At 43.7% G+C, this 27,364-nt stretch overlaps 1 protein-coding gene across 3 annotated transcripts in view; it reads right to left on the reverse strand.

Annotated features, from left to right (window-relative positions):
- CHD2 (chromodomain helicase DNA binding protein 2) overlaps positions 1-27,364 on the reverse strand; it is a 3,702,317-nt gene that overhangs the window by 1,813,110 nt on the left and 1,861,843 nt on the right. For all 3 annotated transcript variants that reach the window (XM_044078379.1, XM_044078380.1, XM_044078378.1), the window contains one exon: positions 229-391. In XM_044078379.1, coding sequence (XP_043934314.1) covers positions 229-391 — 163 coding nt within the window. The remainder of the gene's footprint in view (positions 1-228; positions 392-27,364) is intronic.

Consider the following 27,364-nt stretch of genomic DNA (forward strand, 5'->3'; position numbering starts at 1 on the left):
CAACAGCCATGGTGCTTAACTCAGGTGACCTGGTATGCTGGCATGGGGCAAAGCTCCCACAAACACTGAGCGACATTTTTTACATAAGCTGGTTAGTAACAAAAAGATACCCCATTATTTGGAAGCATTTCAGAGGTCTTCAAAGTTAAGACCACACATTGATTTTTAGTTTCAAATTCTGACAAATTATCATGCACACACTAAAATGGAAATTGTAGAGTAACATACCACAATACTATCCTGCTTTGTCTCTCTCTCATTTTCCTCGGGCTGTTTTATTAAGTAACAGTGATTGCAGCATTTCTTCAGCTCCATCACAATATTAAGAAACCCAGATGTACTTCCTCGTGTTCCCTTCGAGAGAGCCTTATAATTCCTTGTCAGTATCCATCTAGAAGAAAAACAAGCAAATTAATTCAACAGGGCAAAATGTTAAGTAGATAAAGCCATTAATGATGAAAACACTTTCACACTATGCGAAGCAACACTTAAAATTCTAAATAGACTTTATGTAATGCATCAGCATGACTTTAAATTTCTAGCGTATTCAGTGCCACAATTGGACTTTGAATATGGAGAGAGGAGAATTTTAATAAGCATCCTGCTGATATAAGGAAGGTGCTTAAAGCTTTCTCAAGCAACTTACAGCACTGTTAAGCTCTAATATCACATTAGTGCAAAAGCCACCATGAACAGCAGAGATCACCTTAAACAGCTTTAAATTTGTAAAACTCTTTGAACTTTATATTCAGCAGTGTGACATGCACAACAGCTTTTACAGCTGTTGCAGGACAAAACACACACCTTCAATTTTGGCTGTTATACATCAGGCAATGCTCAAGACACTTACAGCTTTAAAAGCTGTATAACACTGTGTCCCAACAGTTGCAATTCTTTATTTTGTGCGTCTTGTACTACAATGGAGCAGCTAAATATCCCTTTAAAAGTTGTCTAACTGAGCCCCAACAAATCCTTTTCTTGTTATATGTCTTGTACTAACAATGGAGCAGCTAAAGATCCATTTAAAACAAGCACATCTAGCAACACTGAATGTGTTGCAACATTCAAAGATGTGAAATAACTACACTCACTCTCTAAGTAGTAGTACATGGCAGGGGGTAAAGCTCAATATAACTCCAAAGAATTATGATCATATCTCTCTCGAAGTGGGGGTAAAGCTTTACCTCTTGAGCTTTTCTCTGTTCTCAATGTGAATTTGACAACCCATGTGCAAATATATTGACTAAAATTATGATCACAGAAAACTCCAGAAGTGGCCATGGTGAAGGACTTGGTACCCTGCATACAATAATCATATTGAAATTATCACTCAAAATGTTTTTTATTTATTTATTTTTTACACAGATGATGATGCCATCAAAGGTGCATTATTCTGAACTGCCCTGCTATATTATTTACGTGTTTTTCAGACTCAGGACTAGAATCAAAACAAACAGAAGACATTATATATGCTGTGACAGTACAGTTAAAAAATAAAGACCAAGTAAAACGTGTGTGTGACACTGTTTAAACAAATACAGAACTATATTATTTAAAAATACCATCTAAGCTGTATATGCAGGTACTCTTTGCTGACTGGGTTTACAGCCCAGTTATGTGCTAAAATCTACTAGTGAAAAACATCTCTCAGATCTATTTTCTTCTGATTGTTCTTTACGAAGATTCAGAATATACTGTCTGTGAATGCAAAGAAATGAAATGAGCGTGAATCTCTACACACACCAAACATATTTCTGTATGTTTGTGTGTGTGTGTATATATGAATAAATATATATATATATATATATATATATATATATACATATACATACACACACACACACACACACACACACATATACATACACACACACACACACATATGGTTTTACTTCAGTATCTCGAAATACTGTAACACCAAAGCTCTAATGGCAGAGACCAGAACACAGAAGTTTCAGTATTTTGAAATACTGAAGCAGTGCTAAAAACAAAATTAAAAGAAAGAAAAGTACTGTTTCTGCAACGGGGGCAAGCCCCCTGCACCCCTCTCACTTAAATATACCATCCCGTGATTGCACGATAGTGGGGACATGGCAAATCTCCCGTTCTGCGCTTCCGCATATGGCACGGAACAAGAGATTTCCCATTCCTCCACTGCAGCGTGATCTCGGAGTTGGTATATTTAAATAGGGGGTATGTGGGGATGCAGGGGGGCTTGCCACCCTGCATAAATGTTGTTTGCATTGTTTTTTTTTTCTTTTTATGGAGCACTTCAGTATTTCGGAATACTGAAACTTTGGCGTTATGGTCTTGGCAATTACAGTTTCGGTGTTTCAGTATTATGAGATACTGAAGTGAAGCCATATATATATATATATATATATATCTCACACACACCCATACACACAACATACTCAAAACCAAATATACTAAAGTAGTAGGCATTTCATTTACTATCCCCATGACATTCCGCATATTTTCCACACTTTTTTTTGTTGTTTTGCTCAAGTTCTCCTTCCCATTGATTTCAGTGCGCTACATTACTTGCTTTTCGTTCTTCTGAACACAGCTTTATGTACTGTCTGACTAGCCTCTTTTTTTTTTTTTTTCTTTTAATGGGTTAAAGTAAGTAAATTTGATTCTGCATTCTTGGGAGATGAGACACACTAAAGACTAAGTAAGGTCTTTGTACTTTATACAACTGAACTGTATGCTAAGAAAGCAAATGGCGATTTAAGTTAGTTTACTTAATTTGGGGGATTAGTCTACTAGTAAAGCTGACTTCGGATTGGTGTGGTCCTAATTTTTAGTTTTGTAAGATTTTCAGTTGCTGTTTCAGGGTTACTTACAGTGGCGTTTAGAGGGGATTAGACTTGGGAAGAGAAAGGAGTTCCTATTTGTTATCACTGTGTGGCTTTCACATACTTATTTTTTGTTTGTGCACTTTAAATAATTTAATTTCATTTTTGTCCAAAATATAAACATTGTTTAAGTGGACTAAGAATAAAGTAAGGGGAAAAAAAAGTTAGGTCTTATCATAATGTTCCATCTGTGTTGTAGATCTTTGTTCATTCATTGCCATTAGGAACTCGGTTCCGATCTCGGAAATGATACAGCCGTTTCCAAGCTCATGCCAGTCAAAAACTTTCAGCCAAGACCTATCCATAATGCCCCTCTCTTAGTTACTTCAGATCGAGTTTGCCCGCCCTTAGATACTATAATAGAAAAAAAGTAGGCGGAGGCTCTGTCTGAGCAAATACCCTAACCAGGAGTTCCTGGAGTCCAGGCAGGGGGAAGGAGAGAGGGAAGTAATGAATGAACAAAGATCTACAACACAGACGGAACATTATGGTAAGACAATTTCTTTATCTGATGTTGTAAATCTTTGTTTACTCATTACCAATAGGACCGAGTCCCCAGCTACTTGAGTCCTGGGTGACCCTAAGGAAGGATATTCCTGAGCAACACAGAACCAAAAGATGCTCGTCCTCTAGAGGCCAAATCCAATTTGTAATGAGATATAAAGGTACCAGGTCTTGCCCAAGTGACTGCTGTGCAGATATCATCCATAGAGGCTTTGGAATGAAATGCTACAGAAATAGCCACAGATCTGATAGAATGAGCCTTTATTCTGGAAGGTAAGGATAGCTTATTTTGTTGGTAGAATGTAATGATGTTTCTAAGCTAGAAGGATAAAGTCACTTTGGAAACAGGTTTACCCAATCTGGGTCCTGCAAAGGCCACAAACAATTGATCTGTTTTCCTAAAAGATTTAGTCCTGTCCAAATAACAACAAAGCTGCCAATGCACATCAAGGGTGTGCAAAAGGTATTCTCTTCTGTTAGAATGCTGAGGGGAAGAAAACTGGCAGGTCAATAGATTGGTTAATGGAAAAGCCAGAAATTACCTTGGGCAAGAAAGAAGAGTCAGTAGGAAGGGACACCCTATTCGTGTGGAATATTAAGTAAGGACTCTTGACACTTGAAGCCTGCAGCTCAGATACTCTTCCCGCTGAGGTAAGTGCTACTAGTAGTAAGGTTTTCTATGACAAAAATTGCAAATCACATGAATCAAAAGGCTCGAAAGGAGAGCCTGTGAGAGACAAGTACCAAAGTTCAAGTCCCGGGGTTCTAAGGGAGGCTTGACTGGAGGTTTAACACATAATACTCCTTTCAAAAAGGTCTTGCATAGGAGGTGTGACATAATTGAAGAATTATCAAGATCATTATGAAAATTGGTGATAGCTGCTAAATGTACAGTGATCATCGAAGCTAAGGCTCCTGCATGCAAAACAGTAGTTAGGTATTCTAGGATCTTTTGAATAGACAGAGAAAGGGTCTAAGTTCTAATCTTTGGCCGAAATAGAGAACCTAGTCCATTTACTAGAAAAACGTTCCTAGTGGAAGGTTTGTGTGGAGCCAGAAGAATTTCAATAACAGGAGATGGGATGTCAGGCAGCCTGGCAATTACTGGAAGTGAAGGAACCAAACTGTGAGCTTGAGACTGTGCAGATTCGGATGAATCAGTCCCCGAGAATGAGATAACAGGTCTTGGGAATGATCCAGGATCCATTGACTGTGAATCAGATGAGGCCATAGGGAAGACCCGGTGGCCAATCGTGTGTTACAATGTCCCTTGGTGGTTCCCCCTGCGGGGGGATCAGGGCAAAGTAGCTTCAGGATTTGTAGTTTGGGGGGGAAGCAAACAGGTCACAGCAAGTCTTGCCCCAGCGTTGGAAGATCTGATCCACTGTTACAGGGTTGAGGGACCACTCATGAGACATCAGGATGATCCTGCTCAGACTGTCCGCAATAAGGTTGGAACTCCCGGGAATGTGTGCTGCTATAAGGTAGCGGTGGGAAGCCATCGCCCAGTGCCAAATCCTCATGGCTTCCCGACACAGGGGGGTAAGACCTGGTTCCACCTTGCTTGTTGATATACCAGATGACTGACATGTTGTCTGATTGAATTGCAATGGTTCCAGAGGGTACGGATGCATGGAACACTTGCAATGCTAGGAAAACTGCCCTCAGTTCCAAGACAATTATGAGCAAATTGGCCTCAGTGGGGGACCAGATGCCTTGGGCAGTTTTTCCCTGGAAAAGCCCCACCCCCCACCCTAACAGGGAAGCGTCTGTGGTCGCCGTGGCCTGGGGAAGACAGAACGGTCAACACCACAGGTTCTTCTGTGGGTTCGTCCACCATAACATTTCTTCCTTGCAACGGTTTGAAAGATGTAACATGTGGACAAGTGGGTAAATTAGCAACCACCACTGTGCAGAAAGGAGCCACTGAACTGAAGGATTCTCATGTGCAGTCTCACCAGTGGTACCAATATAATGGCAGCCACTATGGAGCGTAAGGTCTGACGAAGATGATCTTGGACTTGGTGTGTTATTTTCGAAAACCTGTGAGGGGGGAGAGAAGCATGACAGGATGTTGTGTCGAAGAGCGCTCCAATGAATTCCAGTGTCTTCGTTGGAGACATTGAGATTTGTCCTTGTTGATTGTAATTCCCAAGTGAAGAGCAAAACCTTGAGTGTAAGATTCCCGGTCGGAGCGGTAAGGAGCCAATCGTCTAGATAAGGAAACACCTAAAATCCTTGTAGTCGAAGATGAGCTACCACAGTTGCCATACATTTGGTGAACACTCAAGGGCCTGTTGAGAGACCAAATGGCAGTGAAAACAACAGCACTCGAATGTAGAATGTAGAAGAACAACAAAGCAGGATTCACCAAGCTCGATTTATTCTCAAAGATACAAAAAAAAAAAACTCTGACGTCTCGGCCTTCGCCTTCCAGGAGTATAACTCAAATGAAAACCAACAGGTCTTATATACAGGTTAAACCAATTATATAATTGAACAATCAATACATTAAGAGTTAATTACTTAGACAGCATTCTCCAATTGAAGTCTTCATTAAGACCATTTGGACATAAAGTTTTAAACTTTAAAATATAAACAGTTTCCTTATATAATAATAACTGTTTAATTCTAAACATATCTGTATCATTGTTAGATACTTGCTCTAAAATTGAAGCTTTAAGCAACCTTTCATCACTATTATGTTTTTCAAAAAAATGCTGAGCCACAGGGCTCTCATTCTTTACATTAACTATGTCTCTGACATGCTCCAGTAGTCTCACCTTGAAAGGTCTTTTTGTCTCCCCAATATAAAACTTTTGGCAAGGACATGATAATGCATAAATTACCCCTTCTGTTTTACAATTAAAACAGCCATGAACATTGAAAGGAATGCCATTTATATGACTAAAACTACAAATAACAAAACTACATGCCTTGCATTTCCCACACTGATAGGTTCCTTTTAGCCTAACTTGTTCCACCAAGCCCTCTATGGGTACCTTAAATCTACTATGCACCAATAAGTCTTTGATACTTCTGCCTTTTCTATATGAAAATTTTAAATTTACATCTAACCAAGATTTAACTTCATCAAGAGAACTAAAATACTTCCAAAACAGAGAAACATTTTTAACAAATTCAGAAGTATAACAGCCATAAGTAGTGACAAAATATATGTATTCGCCAAAAGTTTGTTTTTTCCACTTCATTTTGGGCATATTGGCTTCTAATCTCCTTCTTTCTCTCACATTTCCTTCACTATGTTTATTAATATATTTCCATAATTTATTCAAACATTCCTCCAGACAGGATATATTATATCCTCTTGTAAGGAATGAATTATAAACTAATTCTAATTCATTATTAAATACATCTTCATCATTGCAAAGTCTAAAACATCTTAACATTTCACCATATGGTAAAGAATGTTTAATATGGGGAACATGTCCACTAGTACCATATACATAGTCAGTCGGACCTTCAAACTTTCTGTTGACCGAGGTTATTAATTTATAACCACTGGAAATGTCCAAGATAACATCCAAAAAAGGTATTCTAGGACCCATGGTCAGTCCATCAAAATCCAACCCAAACCTGTTGTGTTTCAAGTCCGAAATGAATTCTACAGCCCTTGATTGATCCCCCTCTACCAAAAATATCAGGTCATCTACAAATCTATAATATTTAATGACATAGTCTTGAAAAAATTTATGTTTGTAAATGTACTCATATTCAAAAAGTCCCATTGCCAAATTGGCATACATGGGGGCAAATGGAGCCCCCATGGCTGTACCCTGTTTCTGGCGATACATAACGTTATTAAACTCAAAATAGTTGTTTGTTAACGAAAAATATATTAACTCAATAACAAATTCAGAGACAGGTGACTGACCCAAAAACCGTCTCAAAGCCTCTAACCCAAAGTCATGGCTTATATTGGTATATAAGCTTTTTACATCTACAGACAACCAATATAGATTTTGATTCCATTTTATACCTTTAATTTTGTTCAAAAAATCAAAAACATCTAATAGGAAAGAGGGTAATTTTTTCACATAAGGAATTAAATAATTATGCAGAAAAATACCTATATTTTTTAAAAAATAATTGTAGCCAGAAACTATAGGGCGACCTGTAAGTTTGTCAAGGCCTTTATGAATCTTAGGCAAACAATAAAAATAAGCTTTCCTACAGCCTTCAGTATGGAATTTGTTTTTCACATCTTTCATTTCAAAATAGCCCAACCTATAGCCCCTATGTATCAATTCACTATATTGTAATATAGCCTCATGATATTTATGTATCTCACATTTTTCATAAGTATTGCTGTCTTCAAGATGTTGCATACACATGTTTAAATAATCCATACTATTTAAGATAACCAATTTGTTGCCCTTATCAGCAGGTTTAAAAACAACATTATTTCTCTTGCTGAGATTCATTAAGATTTTCCAATCCTTTTTTGACATGTTATATTCAATATTACTATAGTTAGACATAAATTCCTGATGTCCCATTTCCAGCGAATGGTTAACCATTTTAATAAAACTAGCAATGTCCTGATTATATGGCAGTGCCCTGAACTGGTAGTGGTTGGCTCCCAGCCAGGAGCAAAGAAACCTCCGGGAGCGCTGATCCATCTTTATGTGGTAGTACACGTCCTGGAGGTCTATAGAGCATATCCAGTTATCCCTCCCTAGGAAGGGAAGAATGGACTGTATCATGATAAATTTATTCAATAGGCTGAGATCCAGTACTGGTCTCCAGTCCCCTGTCTTTTTTGGCACTAAAAAGAACCTCAAGTAAAACCTGGATCCTGTCTGGTCTGGTGGTACTGGTTGGATTCTTTTCCTTACCAGCTTTTCTATTTCTAAGGCTGCTGATTCCCTCTGATTGGTGGTACATCGGGGATGGGAGTTAAATCAAATGGTAGTTGGTAGCCTCTGGATATTATCCCCTGCACCCAAACATCGGTAGTAATAAGATGCCAGGGCTGGTAGATGCTGAGAAAAACGACCCCCGACTGCTTCCACAGGAAAGAAATCGGGCCACTGCTCAGGAGAGCTGGTAGGGTCTGCTACAGAAAGAATCTCTAGCACCCTGGTTATGCGGACCACTACTACCCCGAAAGACACGTCTTCCATATGAGTTGACCCCTCTGCCCCAGGGGGATTGTTCACCACGAGTGTCACAAAAAGGTCCTTGGGATTTCTTGAACCACATTTTTCCTCCCTTCTAGTTACTGGAGTAGGGCCTCTGGGGGTTGAAAAGGCGTATGCCCACAGCAGACAAGGTCTTTCCATCTTTCTCACTACTTGTAAGCATCTCTCGTACTTTGGGTCCAAAAAGTGCAGATTCGTCGACAGGTGCCAATGACGAAGGAAGATTTAAAGGGGTCTGCGAAGTCAAAAAAACACATCCAAGCATTACGTCTCATGACAACTCCTGATGCGTCAGCTCGAGCTGCCCCCTGGGTGGAGTGAGATATCAAATGCATCAAGGAGTTCGAGATGGATTCAAGGGTAGCTAGCTGCAAGGCGACAGTATCACACACTTCATCAGGCAGTACCCCACCAAAGAGGGAGACATTTCAGAAATTAGGTCTCTATGGAGGCAAGTAAAGTGTGCCAGATAGTACAGTGACCGAATGTCGAATATCGCTGAAGCATGGGTCCATTTCCCTAGTATGTCCATGGTCCGGGACTCTCTGTTTGAAGGATGGACGGTGGAACTATCTTCTGCCAGTTCCCTCCTGTCAACTGCCAACTGCTAGGACCAGTGGGGCTAGTCTTCAGGTGTAGATAAAATTTTTCGTCTGGCCTCTGAGGGACAGGTTCTACTTTGTCCGAGGCCTTCCAGGCACGCTGCACAATGATTTTAATAAGGTCATCTGCCGGTGGAGTCACTCTGGAAGTAGATGGCCGGGGATGGAAGGCCTGCAGGAACACAGACTCCTCAGAAGAAGGGTTATAGGACTTCATTTCCCCACTGCTTGAGGATTTTGAGAGTCTCTCTGAATGAGATGTCATCTGGGGAAGACTGTGGGGACCCCTCCCCCTCATCACAGTGTCTTCGGTGATGGATTCCTCTGATGAATCAAGGTGCTTCCTCTTGCATTGTTTCTTCTGGGGTGGCTCCCCAGTGGGATATTCTGAGGAGGACTCCGGAGAAGGGATTCCCTTCAAAGGGGGTTCTTGTGACTCCTGTGCCCGGGGTCCCGAAAAAGAGGGTTGGGAGAGGTGCATGCTAGGGGAGGGTTTTGATAATGATGTCATTGGTGCTGACTGCGAGTCCACTACCTGTACAGCAGGCCCACCTGGGGAGGGATGGGAGTCCGGAACCAGGAGGGATAACCTCAGAACCACGGTCACACCTCACCGTAAGAAGCCCACCCTCCAGGTGAGGAGCTCTGAGAGAACTGGGAGTCATTGGAGCCGTGGGCATAGACGGCGCCAGCGAGAAAATAGGTGCTGGGCTAGGTACCAAGGTACGGATGGTCCAAGCACTGCTTCGGGAGAGCATCAGTTCCACCGGAGCCGATGCAGCAAGGGTGGACGGTGCCGAAAGGGAAAACACTGCTGTCGAAACAGAGACAGTATGCACCAGAGTGGAAGTATCTAGTCCTTGGTAGGTATTCGACTTTTGGAGCTGAAGAAACTGTCGGCACTGTGGCTGGGGATGGTGCCGAAGCAGGTACAGTCATCTGAGTCGATGTCGGATTCAAGGATAGCACCGAAGTCAGTGGTGCAAAGGTCGGAACCAAAATAGGGGGTGAATGTCATGGATTGTACTGAGGGAGAAGGCAGAGCCTGGTGCAGAAGAGGTCTGCACCGAGGGTGCCGGCGAAGCACGGAGCCAACTCGGTTCTGTAACTGATGGAGATGCAGGAAATGAGTGACTCTGTTTGTTCATAGGTAGGTACTAGGCTCTTGGCCCTAGGGCCTATATAAGCCTAACCAATAAGGTACCCTGGCTTTCGCCACCCAGGAAAATTATTTTCCTATGCCACTGTCGAGCACAGCCACAGAAGTGATCCCCAGGGTAAATTTCCTATTTCCCATCCAATCATAAAGGTTCATAAATAGGTACTAAGTCCTTATGTTTTTTGGAGGGGGTGAGACCTCTGACCCAGATAGTCTCTCTGAAACAGGTGTCTTGGGCAATCAGTTTTTCCTTATTTTTTTGGTCTTTGGAGGGGGTGAGACCTTCGACCCAGATAGAGCCTCCGAAAAAGGTGTCTTGAGTAATCCATTTTTCCTTATGTTGTTTTGGTTTTTGGAGGGGGCGAGACCTCCGACCCAGATAGAGCCTCTGAAAAAGGTGTCTTGAGTAATCCTTTTAAGATAAGTTTATTTTTACATTCTGTTAGTGTACAATTACTAAAACTAGCACAAATGTCACAGTCAGCTTTAATACGATCCACGCCCAAACAGTAGACACAACAAACATGTGTATCGGAGTTAGGCATCTTACGTCCACACTTGTCACACTGTTTAAATCCCAACTTAGCTTTGTCTGACATAGTAAGGCAACAAGGCTATACTATAGAAAAATTAAGGGAGAAAATACCAATGATGTTATTTTAAAAAAATACCACTAGTAAAAAGGAAGGCCTGTCAAAGACAGGAGAGATGGACAGTACCAATAAAGGTAAAAAATTAAATTACCAAGGAAAAGGGTAGGAAATAGGCTTAGGTTATAGGCGACAGTGAGAAAAGGCTAACTTGACTAAAAATTAAATAATTTTGGAAAAACTGTCTTAAAATTAACAATTTTCTACTTAGGTTTGACAGAGATGGCTAGCACATCTGACTAGGAACTCGGCAAACAAGATCTGAAGTAACTAGTAGAGGGGCATTATGGGTAGGTCTTAGCTGAGAGTTTCTGGCTGGCTCGAGCTTGGAAACAGCCATATCAGTTCAGAGGAAAGAACCGAGGTCCTAATGATAATGAATAAACAAAGATTTACAACATCAGATGTTCTTTTTCCCCCTTTTACTTATTTTTATTCTGGTACCCCTTCTGACCATCAAACTCTCTCCCCCAGTACATTCAAGTAGCTCAACTTCTCTGTCAGTCTTCACTCATCCTGGAAGAGAAGATGGAGCTATTAGGAGTACAGCCATACACATTAGGAGGTCTGGGACTTTCCCTTAGCTCTAACATCTCTCCCCACGTGCTGATGTCATCACAAATGGGGCACGGGGGCAATGGGGTGTATTGCTGAATTGTGAATTCCACTACAAGCCAACAGAGCAGCCCCTCCTTCTCTGCCTATCCCTAGTCTGACATCTCCTTTGAACTCTGGCCTATGCCAAAACTCCACTAGAGAGAAGTCCAGGCATGATTCCCCCATCCCAGAAGGACAACCACTCATTCATACCTGCACTATCAAAAGCATCCAAGCACTAACCAAACTCAAACCATTCTGGGCTGCAGTCAGTTTTATCCCTCTACTGCACCAGCATGGAAATTAAGGGTTCATAGCTTAACGCTACGCAATCAGTTTGCAGAATATTATATGCCTAGCCAATAGCCAGTGAACAAAGGTGAAAATAAATCTTGTACCATCTGTCTGTGAGGTAAACATCTTAACCATTACGCCAAACCATAAAGTTTTTCAATGGATTCATAATGCAGGTTTTTACTTGCAGCTGAAATTTTTTTTTTGTTAAGTATCAATGTCTCACTACAGAGTACAGCTTTTTTGATTTGTAATACAACATATTGTGATTCCTTGTAACAATATACTCAACCTACAGATATTTTATATTTACAGTCTGCACTAGATGTGTATTTTACTCCTCCCCATATGGGTGTGTGTGTCCAAAAATATAAATATACTTATATAACTACAATAAACTACAGAAATATAAAGGAAAAAAGTCAGCCTCATCTGCAAGTTGCCCTCAGTCGGCCTGATTAACAAAGTCTTGGGTCCTGCATCGGTTGCTGTCCCTTCTTCCATGACATCAGGTTGTCAGGGGTATAAAACATCCAGCCGATGCCATTACATAAGTTTTTCTTGCCCCAGATATCAGGTACCTCCTAATGGGAAGCAATTAAACATAAAAGCACAAAGATATACCTCCAACAAAAAAGCAAATACACCAAAAAATGAAGTTATGTACTCAACATAACATTCCATCTGAGTAGGTAACTTCATTTGTCACCAACTTGTAGGTATCGGATCCGACCTGGATCCGAGCCGGCAGCTTTCCAAGCTAAAGATCCGAGCTCTCAGCTCCTTCCCCTTACCCATAATACCCTGCTACCTCCCTCCAGTCCTCAGATCGAGTTTGCCAATTTATCAACCAACAACAGTCAAACATACTTGAAAGAGAAAAGCTAACCTGAGGCATAACAGAAGGAAAACATTCTGTTATGAATATAACCATGAAACAGGCTAGGGGGAAGGAGGGGGGTTTGGTTGCTGACAAATGAAGTTACCTACTCAGATGGAACGTTATGGTGAGTACATAACTTCCTTATCTGAAGTAGTTAACTTCATTTGATCAGCAACCTGTGGGACAGAGTCCCCAGCTACCTCAAAACGAGCCAGCACAAGGGAAAAGCAAGCTAAAATATTTTTATTGTGGCATCTTAAAACAAAAAAATAATAACTGCAAACCGGTTTCGGCTATAAGTTCAGCCTTCATCAGTGCAAAGCAAAAACATTTTTTGAATGGTACATCCTGGTACTCCTTATATACATAAGAAATTAAAGGTGTATGCACTTGAAAGCAATGCCTAAGTGCATACTCAAAAAATATAAATGTTGAAAAAGTCATAAAAAATATGCTTATATGTAAAAAGGAAAATAAGAACCATTTTGTTTATATAAATGTAAAACATAAACCCAATGATAAATAGCCTAGTGAGATACAAAAATTCAGAACACAAAGTAAAAAGTCAGCAGCTAGCAATGATTGACTAATTACTTACATTTAATCCAGGTTTAAATAAAGCCCCTAACCTGGTGATCCATGAGGATTCCATATGATTTAATTTATCATGCCAGCCTGCTTTAGATATTCTTTGCATCTGAATTTTGTCAACGATGGTAAATTTGAATTGAGCTGTTTTGTGGGTCATGGTATGTTTATATAAAGCATTAGTGATTTTCTGAGTTCTGATCGCACTAAGGTGTTCACTTATTCGATATCTTAGTGGTCTGGAAGTTTGACCAACATAACAAGAAAAACATGTGCAGGTGGCTAAATAAACCACCCAGTCGGTACTACAGTTAACAAAAATTCTTATCTGAAATACTCGAGAGGTGTTAAAACTGGTGAATTCCTTCGTCTTGAACATATACCTGCATGCACTGCAGTGACCACAGCGAAAACAGCCAATCAACGGGTCACCAAATAGAGTGGTCTGTATAGGTGTGGGTGGATTAAATCTCTTATAATGTGTAAAATAAGAGTTTATGGTTCGACCCCTGCGGTAAGAAAAGGCACATCTTTCAGGTAATATGTCATTTAAATGTTCATGTGCCCGCAAAATTCCCCAATGCTTATTTATAATGTCTCTAAATGATGTAGAATTACTGCCGAATGTAGTCACAAATCTAATGGGTTGAGTAGTTGAAGCGTTAGAGACCCCTTGTGAATGTTTATATTGTAGAGTCCCCAGCTACCACAAACCTGGGAGGTCCTCAAGGAAAGATATACCAGAGCACTGCGGAGCCAAAGGCTGCCCTACCTCTGGATATTAGATCCAGCTTGTAATGAGAAATGAAGGTATGAGAAGAGGCCCAAGTAGCCGCTGAACAGAAGTCATCTACGGGAACTCTTGACCAAAATGCTGCAGAGGTAGCCATAGAACGGGCAGAGTGAGCATGAACCCTCAAGGGTTCCGGCCGACCAGAAGCTGTATACGCATGTAAGATGCACTGGGATATCCATCTAGCTAATGTAACTTTCGTAACTGGCTTGCCTAAGGACGGCTTAGTGAAAGACATGAAAAGCTGCTCCGATTTACGAGAAGCAGCTGTCCTGTGCAAGTAAAACCGCAATTGTCTATGCACATCCAACAAGTGCAGTCTATATCCCCCTTTGTTTTGAAAGTTGGGGAAGAAAACAGGCAAACTGGTGATTTGATCGATATTGGCCTAGGAGGCCATTTTAGGCAAGAATGAAGGATTAGTTCTGAGAGATACTCTGTCCTTATGGAAAAACAGGTACGGGGGGGTTTGTACAAAGGGCTTGAAGTTCAGATACCCTTCTAGCTGAAGTAATTGCAATCAAGAAGGCAGTTTTCCAGGATAAGAATTTTAAGTTAACGGAAGCTGCAGGTTCAAAGGGTGCACCTGTTAGGGTCTGAAGAACTAAAGTTAGGTCCCATGGGGGGAACCGCATTCTTGACCGGAGGTCTTAACAGAAAGGTGCCCTTCAAAAGGGTCCAAGGTTGTCCCCTATGTGGAAATGAGAAATGGCAGCCATCTGAACCTACGCAGTAGAAGAACTGGCACCATGATGGAAAATGTGGGACAGAAATTCAAGAACTGACTGCTGGAATGGGAGCCGAAAAAGGATCCAAATCCCTATGTTTGGCCCAGATGGAAAAACGCTTCCATTTTCTCTTGTAGATCTTCCTGGTAGAGGGTTTATGTGCCACTACCAGAATAGATTTTACAGAAGATGAGATACCGGGAGTCCTAGCCACTAGTGGAACTGGATCAACCAAGCCGTGAGCTTGAGGTCATCCAGGTTCAGAGTTTGCAATCCCGAAGGATGAGAGATCAGATCCGGAATGGGATCTAAGACCCAAGGAGGAGCTATGATGTGAGACCGCAGATACAGGAACCAGATCTGACGAGGCCAGAATGGGGCTATGAGGATTATTTTGCTCCCCAACCGACGAGCTTTCTGCAGAAATTTCATCATTAGCGGAAGAGTAGGATAAGCATAAAGAAGACCGGGTGGCCAAGCATGAACCAGAGCGTCTCTGGGACTCTCCCCCGGTGGAGGAAGTAGAGCAAAAAATTTGCTGCATTTCGCGTTTGAAGGAGACGGGAAGAGATCGCAGCAAGATTGACCCCATCTGAGGAAGATCTGTTTCGCTACTAAGGGGGTTTAGAGACCACTTGTAAGGTGTGAGGATAGAACGACTCAGCTTGTCCGCTAGAATGTTGGACCGACCCGGAATGTGCATTGCTATCAGAAAGCGGTTGGTGGAAATCGCCCATTCCCAAACTCTCATAGCCGCTCAACAAAGAGAGTAAGACCTAGTTCCTCCCTGTTTGTTGATGTACCAGACCACTGCCATGTTGTCTGTCTGAATTGCAATAGTCCCCGGAGGAAGAAGGTCCTGAAAGGCTTGCAACGCTAAAAGCACCGCCCTCATCTCCAGAACACGGATATGCAGAACGGTCTCTACAGGGGTCCACGTGCCTTGGACGGTTCTGCCCATGCAATGCCCCCCCCTCCCCACCCGAGGCGAGAAGCGTCCGTGGTCAGCGTGGTTTGGGGTAGAGGCATCACGAACAGTCTCCCTTCCCGAAGCTCTCGGGAATGAAGCCACCAAAGAAGGGAGTTCCTGCAAACCCTGCTTAGGGGAATCAGTGAATCCAATGGGTGTAGGAGGAGGGACCACTGAACCTAAAGGGTCCATTGAAGGACTCTCATGTGCAGCCAAGCAAGAGGTGAAAGGCTGATGACTGCCGCCATGGATCATAGGGCTCTCAGGACTAATTCTGTGGGTGGGGCTGGTGATTGTAGAAGTGCTATGACATGGAGTGACAAGGTGCGTAACCTGTCCACTGCCAGAAAGGCCTTGGACTGAAGCGTGTTTATCTTGGCCCCTATGAAATCCAGAACTCGAACAGGATGAAGAGAAGACTTCCTGAAATTTATTGTAATGCCTAGGTGATGGGCCAAGAGTAAAGAATAATCCCTGGCAGAACAGAGTAGATGCCTGGTGGGGGCGGTGAGGAGCCAGTCGTCTAGGTACGGAAAGACCTGAATTCCCTGAAGTCTCAGGTGGGCTGCCACAACTGCCATGACCTTGGCGAACACCTGGGGGCTGTGGTGAGGCTGAACGGAAGAACCCTGAACTGATAATGACTGGCCTCCAGCCGAAAGCAGAGCAACCTCCTGAATCGTCTTGTCCATGAGAATGTGGTAGTACGCATCCTTGAAGTCTATGGAGCACATCCAGTCGTTCTCCTGCAGAAGGGGGAGAATAGATTTTAGAGTGACCATCCGGAATTTTTCTTTGGCAATGAACAGGTTCAAGGCTGACAGGTCGAGAACTGGCCTTAAGTCCCCCGTCTTTTTTGGCACCAAAAAGAACCTGGAGTAATTGCCCAACCCAGACTGCTCTGGGGGGATGTTTTGGATGGCCCTTTTTTCTAATAATTTCTTTATTTCCGAAGCCGCAGCCTCCCTCTGATTGGGTGGACATCGGGGAGGCGCCTCCCTAACGAGGGAAGATTCAGGAAGGGGATAGAGTAACCTCTGGATATTATTCGAAGCACCCAGCGATCTGTAGTAATGGACTCCCAACTTGCTAGATGCTCCGAAAAACGCCCCCCGACTGCCTCCAGAGAGGGACAGTCAGGCAACCCCTCAGGGCTGCTGTGCGGGTCGGTCGGAGAAGGGTTCTCTCGACCTGAAATTCTTTGGCCCCCTTTTGCCTCTGGGCCGGCGTCTCCCTTGTCCTCCCCTGCCTCTGAAGGACGGAAGGTCCGGAGTGGGACGGGACTGCTGAGACTTCCTGAACCACATGTTCTTTTGTCCTCTCTGGTTCCTTGAGAAGGACCTTTGAGGAGCAGAGAAGCGGATTCCGACGGCAGAGAGCTTCTTCCCATCTTTCTTGCTCTGAAGTAGCATGTCGCGGACGGTTTTGCTGAACAGCGTAGAACCGTCAAAGGGAGGGTTCGTGAAGGACGCCTTGAAGGGTTCAGCAAAGTCGCAAAGACAGAGCCAGGTGTGGTGCCGCAAGGCGACCCCTGCTCCGCTGGCTCTAGCCACCCCCTCCATGGCATGGGAGAGAAGCCGCATAGAAGTGTTTGATATTGACTTTAGAGTGGCCATGCGAGCCGAGAAAGTTCGTTTGTCCTCAGCCGCCATGGACTCTGGGTGAGACCCAGCATACTCTTTGATCAGATCCCGCTGAAGCCTAATGACGTGTGCCAGATAATTCAGCGCCCTTATAGAAAAGGTGGCTGAAGCAAACATCCGCTTTCTAATGCGGTCCATCGTCTGAGACTCCTTATCAGGAGGATGGATCAAGGAACTTTCTTGTGCCATTTCCTTCTTGGTGGCCGCTGCCACCACCATGTCATCTACCGGGGAACCTTTATTCCACGCCGGCTTGTCAGAAGGGGGACTAAGGATTTTATCAGGTCTCCTAGGGATTGGCTCGACGGTGTCCGGCTCCTTCCAAGCCCTGGTAGTAATCAAGTCTGCCAGGGGGAACACCCAAGAGGTAGACGGGCCTGCGTCAAACGCCTCCAGAAACACAGACTCATCTGAGGAAGGTTTCTGGGCTGACCACCCCCCTCTTATGCGCAGCATCTCCATAATGTCTCCAAAGGAGACATCCTCCGGGGGTGACCTGGGGGAACCTTCCCCTTCCTCTAAGTCTGTGTCCTCCGTGAGGGGGGTCCAAGTGCCTCCTCTGACACTTTCCTTTGTGAGGGACCTCCTCGGCAGGACTGTACGAGGAGGGCTCACCAACAGGGTCCTGTTCCCCTATGGGAACTAACTGGGGTGCAAACGCAGGCTGACCTTGGGGCCAGACGATGGAAGACAGGCCCATATGCATGGGAGTGACGGGTGGATCTGTAGCATGGACCGGGGACTTCAAACTCCTCGACAGCACCCTCTCCACCATGTCGAAAGCCAAAGGAGAACCACTCTCCCCTGGCTCCGAGAGTAGTCCCCTTGGCTCCGACGTGAGGACCGGTGTCGGAGCCGATATCGGACCTGAAAGGGAAGTGTGCTCCGACAGCAACGGAGCCGAAGACACATTCACCCCTGCGGATCTGAAGCTCAGCTCTCGGCCCCGAGAGCTCGGATCCAAAAGATGACCCGATAAACTCTAGGGTAAGGCTGGCATCGAAGAAGCAACTACTATCTGCATCGACTCCCTGGCTAAGAGACGACTCGGATCTGATGGCTCCGAAACCCAATAGTGGATCGGAGAAGGAGCAATGGGTGCAGAGAAAGGGGCCGAGCTCCCTCCCGGAGGGGGGGAGGGAGGCAGAAGCACTCCCATCTGCATCTGGGCCTGCAGGAATCGATGCATCATCCGGTCCATATCTGCGTCGGTCAGACTCCTGGTAGACCTAGAAATCGTCGTCGAGGCAGGCCGGGAAGGCCGCCTAGATGACCTCGAGGGTGACTGGGGCTCCTCCTCTGGCTCCGGAGAGAAGTGTGGAGAACGGAGCCGAGAGGGGGAAGACCTGGAAACCCTCACGGGGGGATGAATCAATTCAGCCGGCGGAGCCGAAGGGGCTGATTCGGCCCGTCACTTATGGCTCTTGTGCCTATCCCTCTCCTTTTCCTTCTCTCTGTGCCCCTTCTCTTTCTTAGAAGAGTCCTCCTCTCCCTGGGAAACAATGGGAGGTTGAGTCCCAGCCAGGGGAGGGGGAGCTGAAGGCTGGACAGTCGCAGCCGCGACTGGCACCACTGAGGCAGAGGAGGAAGAAGAATCCGAGGGCAAAAGTCCCATTAGGATTAGCTTGTTTCTCCTGTCCCTCAAAGCCCAGGGGTTAAAGGCCGCACAAATCTGGCAGCCCGATGTTAAGTGGGCTACCCCCAGGCAGAGAACGCACTGAGTGTGGCCATCCGCTGGGGACAGCTTATGACCACACTCAGCACATTTTGAAAAGATGGCCTTAGGGCCCTCAGCCATCACACACAAGCACACACCCTAACACACACAGTAAGGGGAAGGGAAAACACTAATTAACCACTAAAAGTAATTAAGAAAGAAACGGTTCTACTATGCACACACACACACCAAAATCGCTATGATTTTAGCAAAAAAACTCCTAAATTCTTCTCACCTAAAATGCTAAGAGCTCGTCCCTTATGCTTCAGAAGCCGCTGCAAATGAGATATGAGGACTGGAGGGAGGTAGCAGGGTATTATGGGTAAGGGGGAGAAGCTGAGAGCTCGGCTCTTTAGCTTGGAAAGCTGCCGGCTCGGATCCGATACGCACAGGTTGCTGATCCAATGAAGTTAACTACTTCAGATAAGCTTTTAAGCATAGTAAAGGAAAGTAGAGGTATAGCCAAAAGTTAGGGGGCTGGAGGGAGGGTAACCAGGACTGCAACAGTGAATACTCTCGAACATCTACATTTATGGTAAGTGTACACATCTGTACTATATTCTTCATGTTTCACTGTTGCAGTCATTACATTTGGGTAGATTCCCACAGCTATGATTGGGAGGAGGAATTTAGATAGCATTAGGACCAGCTATAAGGCCCTGCAAGACTGCAGTGGCAAAGACAGCTCTGGATTTAGAGAAAATTGGCAAATGATGTTTGGTGAAAGTATGGACAGAACTCCAGCCAGGTAGCAGCTTCTAAGATGCTCCTGGTAGGGACGCCTCTGAGAAAGGCTGTAGAGGTAGATGCAGCCCTGGTGGAGTGAGGTCTGATCTCCCTGGGGATAGGTTTTCCATAGTGCTTATAGCAGAAATGAATGCAATGGCTTATCCATTTAGGAACAGTCTGCTTTGAAATAGCCTTCCCCTCTGCCCCTACAGCAAATGCCACCAGCAGTTGTTCAGATTTCCTTTGAGGTTTAATCCTGCCCAAGTAGAATCTAAGTTATCTGTGTACATCTAAGGGAATGCAGTATCCATTCCCCTTTATTCTGTGGATTGGGAAAGAAGGTTGGCAAATGAATGGACTGATTAAGAGCCACACTGGATACCACCTTGGGCATGAAGGATGGATTGGTTCTGAGGGACACCCTGTCCGCATGAAAGATGATGAAAGGCTCCACTGCCATAAGGGCCTGTAATTCAGACATCCTTCTAGCTGAAGTGATTGCTAAAAGGAAAGCTGGTTTCCAAGAAAGAAATTTTAAGGCTGCAGTAGCAGCTGGCTCGAAAGGAGGTAGAGTGAGTTTCTCCAAGACAAAGGTAAGGTCCCAGGCTGGAGTTGGAGCTCTCCTGGGTAGTCTCAAATTGATGGCCACGCTGTGGAACTGCTTGAGCAGTGGATGAGAGAAGAGGGGAGGTTCTGTGTTATGAGCTGAAATGGCTGAGGCGTGGATTTTAATGGAGGAAAAAGACAGGCCCTTGTGAAGCATCTCAGTTAAGTATTGTAAAATCTGAGGTAAATTGGGAGCTGCTGTCCTTATGCCTTGAGATTAGTTCCAGGCACATAATCTTTTCCATTTTTCAGCATAAGATTTTCTAGTACTAGGCCTCCTTGCCTCTAAAATGATATCCATCACAGGTTTGTTGAGGGATGGTAAAGGAGAGATTAAGTAATTAGCCAGGCTGCAAGGTTCAGTGTTGGAAGCTGAGGGTGCAGAATCTGGTTCTCTTGCTGAGAGACAGCAGGGAAGGAGTCTGAGGCAGGTGCCATGGAGATAACAGTGACACACTGCACAGGAGTGGGGGTACCAGTGATGGCGCGGCCAGTCTGGAGCAATCAAAATCATCCTTGGTTTGTCCTGTTTGATTTTTAGTAGTAGCTTGGAGAGTAGAGTTTATATCTGGGCTCCTCCATTTGCTTGTCAACATGTTGAAAATCCTTGGTTCCAGTTTCCACTCGTGTGGGTCCATGAGGTTTCTGCTTAGTCCATCTGCCAGTGTATTTAATTTTCCTGGCCGGAATTGAGCTTGTAGGTGAACCTGGTCGCTCAAGGCTGTGTTCCACAATGCCATGGCTAGTCTGCAGAAGGGGTAAGAATGTGTACCCCTCTGCTTGTTTATGTACCATATAACAGTGGTGTTGTCCGTACCATTAGTTATCCTGGAAGAATGTGGTCCTTGAAGGCTGTCAGAGCATTCTGTACAGCTGACATTTCTTTTTCATTGATATACAGGTGCATTTGACTTGAGTTCTATTTGCCCTGAATGCACTTCCCTGCCAGGTGAGCCCCCCCCATGCATAGTCTGATGCATCTGTTGTTAGGGTTTGGGGGGCAGGGGGTGGTGTGAAAAGTAGTCCCTTGTCTTGATGGCAGGCTTTTACCCACCAAAGGAACTCTAGGCACAGGCAAAACCATTGGCTTTTTAGATACCACTGTAGTTTCCTCATATGCAGTCTTGCATATGGAATTAGAAGAATGCAGGAGACCATGAACCCCAAGGCTGGCAGTATTTGCCTTGCAGATATAGCAGGGTTTTGTGGCAACTTGTTTGAAGTAGGTTGTCAAATGAATTTGCTTTTCTGGCGAGAGGTAAAAAATCTGGGAAGTTGTATTCAAGCTTGCTCCTAGGAATGTAATTTGTTGACAGGGTACCAGGTGTGATTTCTTTTCGTTTATGGTGTACCCCAGATAAGTAAGAACCCTTTTTGCAAAGGCCAGATGATTCAAAAGTATGTCCTGGCTTTCTGCTTGAATTAGGACAATCGTCTAGGTATGGGTATATTTAAATATTTCTTTGCCTGCAAAATGCAATAACTGGAGCTAGGCACTTTGTGAATACCCTAGGCGCAGTAGATAAGCCAAAAGGCAGTGAGCGTATAGCCTGCTTTGAAGCGTAGGTATCTTCTGCAAGATTCCCCGATTGGGATGTGCAGGTATGCTCCTTTTAAATCTAGTGTTGCCAACCAGGCATCTTTGCCTAGCATAGGAAGTAATTGGTGAAGAGTCAGCATCTTGAATTTTGGAATCTCCAAAAAGGTGTTTAGAGTAGACAAGTCCAGGACAGGACGCCATGAACTGTCTTTTCTGGGAACCAGGAAAAGTATTGAGTAGAAACCTTGTCCCTTTTCCTCTTCTGGTACCAGTTGAATAGCCCCCATTGCTTAAGAAAGTACTTGTTTTTGTGCCTCTGCCCACTGATTTGGGGGTAGGTCCGGCCACCCACTTGGTGTTTGCAACATGTGGAAGTGAAATCTGTATCCCTGGGACACTATATTTAAAACCCATTTGTCCTGGGTAATGAGTTCCCAATTCTTTGCATGAAGAGCAATCTTTCCCCCCAAAGGGGCAGTCAGTTGATAAGTGCATGGAAATTTTAAAAGGAAGTCATTGAGACAATTTACCATAGGGGGATTCTTATTATTCCCAGACTTGGAAGTGGAGGCCCCCCACTGCTTAGTTCTGAGAGTTCCATGGGACTGAAACCTGGGTTTTTTGCTGTGTCTGGGTTTGGCCTGAGAAGACCTGGAGGGGGCTGGAAAGGGCCAATTCTTAGAGGGCCAGTACCTACTAAATCTAGGAGGTTGAACTTGTAAAAAATCTTCAACAGTTTGCATAGATTTAGCTTTACCTTCCATCTTTTTAAGAACTTCCTCAGCCTTGTTGTCAAACAGGCGGTCTTGATTTTAAAGGAGCATCCAACAATTTAGCTTTAACATGATCAGGCAAAGATTGCTCCTTAAGCCAAGCATGCCTACTGAGCACAGACCCAGTAACAACAGCCCTGCAAGAGGCCTCTTATGAATCAAAACCACATTGCAAAGTATGTTTTACAACTTGTTCGGCAGAATGCAGTAAATCCTGTAATTCTTTATTTTCCACACAGTCAGGAATCAACATCATTTTCTGTTTAAACAATCCAATAACATGTTGCTGATATGTTAACATATGAAATTGGCAGTTTAAAGCCCTAATGGAGAAGGTTGCAGAAATGTAAACCTTCCTACCCCATCTATACAGCGTCCTACCCCATCTATACAGCGTCCTAGAGTCTCTATCAGAAGGGGTAGGATTTTTAGCAGTAGAAGCCTTAATGCCCTTGGGCCCCTGTGAAATAGTCTCTGGATCTGCAATAGGACTTTTGAAAAGGAACTTGTGGGATTCAGAGACACTGTAGTATCTGTCAGGTTTTCTGGGAGCAGGAGGCAGGGAATCAGGGGCCAAACTAGATTCCGAGAAAGCATCATCAACAATGTCTATTCTGGAGGAATAGCTGAAGGCCTATGCTGAGGTAGGAGAAGGGAATCCCTAAGCCTCTTTTCTGAATCAGAAAAATCCTGGCTTTCCCAGTAGAAATGCTCCCTTAGAGTATGTAAGGTTTCCCCAAAAGAAAAATCCTCAGGTTGGGAAGCAGAGGGAATAGAGTCCTCTGCATTGGAATCCTCATAAGTAGGTAAGGACAAATACAGATCATCAGAAGAGTCAGGAAAAAACAGAATCCTGATCAGAAGATTCATAACCAACTTCAGTCCTAGGCCTCTTAGAAGGGGGGGGTGGAGTGGCTACCCCTGATTAGAGTCATTAGATCTTCAGCCATTTTTATAATTTGTTTTTTTTTTTAGGCCTAGAGGCCTGAGCATGTGGCCTAGGCATTGTTTTTTTTTTAAACATGGATCGAGATTTAGGCCTAAGTAAAGAAGAGGGCATCGGTTTAATATGCAAGTCCGTAGGCCTGAATACACCCTCAGAAGCCGGTGCTTGCACAGCAGTTCCGGACCCATCCAAGGTAGACACATCCGCAGGTTCCATAGTTGAAGTATCTCACGGCATACCGGACTCCGAATGGGTCTCAGTAGAGGCCTGCGAATCAGAAGTAGTGGGTATCAGGTGCTGTGAAAGAGCCTCATTGAGTACCGGCGAACTGGTGACTGGCTTAGGAGAAGTGCCATCGGCAGTTTTGGACCTCGACGGCCTGTCTCTGTCTTTATCTTTGAGTTTTTTCGGAAACCCGGTAGTCGGATGGCTAACCGATGACATTTCTGGATAATTAAACAGAGAACCGAAATATTTAGAATCAAAAATATACCGACGACGGATAGTGCGCTGACTAAATAAAACACAAAACTGACAGCAAGGTACATCGTGGTCAGGGCCTAGGCAAGGAATACAGTACGAATGAAAATCTTTATGAGGTATTTGCTTTCCACAAGTAATGCAATTATTAACTTTTACTGACATCGGTAAGGAGCAAGAAAAAGTTTCCCCAACGGGGTTCTTAGCTTTAGTTGACTTCAGTTCTGAAACTCAAAAACAAAATTTTCAGGAGTCGGCTGACCGGTACTTGTGAACTGTTTCTGGCAACGCACGGCAAGAAAAACTGGTGCAATGATGTCTGCTGCATGTTTTATACCCCCTGATGTCATGGAAGAAGGGACAGCAACCGATGCAGGACCCAAGACTTTGTTAATCAAGCCGACTGAGGGAAACCTGAAAGCAGATAACCCAAATGTAATGACTGCAACAGTGAAACACGAAGAACATCAGAATGCAATTGTTCAATCACATGCACAAGAAAGCAGAAGATATTTGGTAGAGATAAAGAATTCAAGAGAAGACAGACATCCAGCCAAGAGATTAATAGATCATGTAAGAGAAGACCTATGGCCACTGGGCATGATGGTTGAAAAAGGTACGAGTGTGCCACTGAATTGAGACAGAGGTGGTGACGGATGATGCAACACCCTGACATGTAGAAAAATGGGAAAAAGGGGGATGTCTCTCTCTCACTAGATATATATATATATATATATATATATACACACACACACACACACATATATATATATACATACAGAGAGAGAGAGGAAGTGAGAGATAAACACACACACGTGTGTGTGTGTGTATAATGTACATTTACACACACACAGGGAGAGAGATATCTATATATAAAAATACTTTGATACCGTTGCCCTTGTGGATAAATCGCTTTAAGGACCAGTCAGTCAACTTATCAATGTGACAAATTCCAAATACCGACAGGGCCTGACTGCACTGAAATTACTTAAAAAAAAAAAAAAAAAAAAAAATGGAGTGGAGGAATAACCCAGTTACCTTTCAAAGGAGATGTCTATTTCCGTAGCAAAGCTATAAGAGTTATTTTTCTTTTTCTATATTGCGTAATACTTTTATTCAAAGCCAGTGTCAGTAGCTTTACAGGCAGCACACTCACCTTTAATACTGGAAGGTCAAAAATTTGTGGGTTCTAGACCCACACAAGATACCTGCACTCATAGGTAGGTACTAGGCTATCTGCCCAAAGGCATTTATAAGCCTAGCCAGAATGTGTTGGGTTTCGCCGCCCCCTTTGATTAGTTCCCTGTGCCTCTGTCCAGCAAAGCCATTGAAGTGATCCCTGGTGTAAACTTTCTGTTTCCCATTCACTCATCAAAGTTTCTCTTGAAGAGGGTTAGCGAGGATGTCTGCCTAATGCAGATTATAATCTTGTTCCAGAGCATGGGAAGTCTCTGGGACAGGAATCTATCCCTCCAGCACTTCCTATTTATTGTTGTGGTAAGGTTTAGATCCCTGGAGCGTGTGGCTCAAGGGGATATGTTTTTCTTTAGGTGGAGCATGTTCATCAATTCTGGGTTGGACATGGCCTTGTATGTCAGGCAGAGATCACCTCTGAGTAGGCGGTATGCAACCGAGTACAGCTGGAGTTTCTTCAGTTGAGCTGCATGGGGAATCTGCTTGAGGCCAGTGATCCTCTTGGTGAGGTACTTCTGTGGTCTTTCCATTTGTTGCAGGTGTCTTGTAAGGTACATCCCAAATGGGGCACTGTACTCTATGATGGGTCTGATGAGTGATGCGTAGAGGGACCCAATGACCTCTTTCGATCTGGATGCAAACCCTTTTGTGATTAGGTGGGTCACATAGAAGGATTTTCTAACCACTTTGGCAATATGATTATCAAAGGAGAGGTTACTATCTACTTGGGTTCCCAGATCCCTTATTACGTTTTTGTGTTTAAATTACCTATTTAACTGTTGTAGGCTACACACTCAAGTGTGATAGCAATTTCTGTGCATTTGAAGTGTTTTTTGATTGTACCTGCTTTATCTTCTGAAAAAAAAAAAAAACAAACTTGTTTTCCCGCCTTTCTAAGCTAGTATAGTCCAGTTTTCAGGTTAGTACTGAATTCAGGGCTGTGTTACAAGTTTCTGTGTTTGCCCATACCTTACGTGGATAGAAGGAAGTTTCTCTGTTCACTGTGAGAGAGGGAGCTTTGAGCAGCCTATCTGTCCCTGGAGGAGTAGTTTCAGCCCAGAAATTAGTAGCTTACTGGCCATTTTGGCCTAATTTCTCTCTCTTTCATTTCCCTGCTATAAAACCTGCATTTGTGCGGTTTTGCGCGCCGGGCAGCGCCGGTTAGCTAGGGTATAACTATTCCCGGCTCCACAAAGTCTTGTCTTCAGTTTTTTAGAAATACTGACAGTGCAGCATAAGAAGGGGTGTGCTGCATTTCTAAAAGTGCTATCTTTCAGATGAGACATTAAATCAAGGTCCCATCTGCTTGAATTGGTGGTAACTTAGCTGGATGCAAAAGATCCCAGAGCACTTAATGAAAGCACAAGGGGATTTTCTATAAGGCCCAGGCAAAATTTCACCAACACAGTATGAAGATCATATCAGATTTCTCCCTGAAAACAGGCTGCTAGCATAGTGGAATTAAGCAAGTCAAAGTGCACATAAAATAAGTACAAGGAGTTAAAACATAAAATAAGAAATGCACTTAAACCTACTTGCTAAATTCTTTAAACAGAAATGATACAAATGTTATGCAAGCTAAACATGTTCTCTTACTGTACATTTTTAAATGACAGTAGGAATTGTCAAACATACTAAAGAAGAGAAAGACAAGAACCAACCTAAACTAGGTGAACTAATATTACGCTAGCAAACAAAGCAACAGACAAAGCAGACTATCCTACAAGGTAATTCTGACAAGCCATGCTGAATTTCAGAATCTCCAATCAATACATCAATGCTGCCTGGATGTTTGGACTAAGAGTTGCTGCTATCTTAATTCTGCAGCAGACATTAGTAAGGAAGCTATATACATACAACCAAACAAACAAGCAGTATTCACGACGAATGACTCCAAACCACCAGCTTAAGCAGATTAAACAGTTTTATTGCACGAACCACA

The sequence above is a fragment of the Protopterus annectens genome, chromosome 7.part0, assembly GCF_019279795.1.
Source record: "Protopterus annectens isolate FY-2018-M chromosome 7.part0, PAN1.0, whole genome shotgun sequence".
Lineage (NCBI taxonomy): Eukaryota > Metazoa > Chordata > Ceratodontiformes > Protopteridae > Protopterus > Protopterus annectens.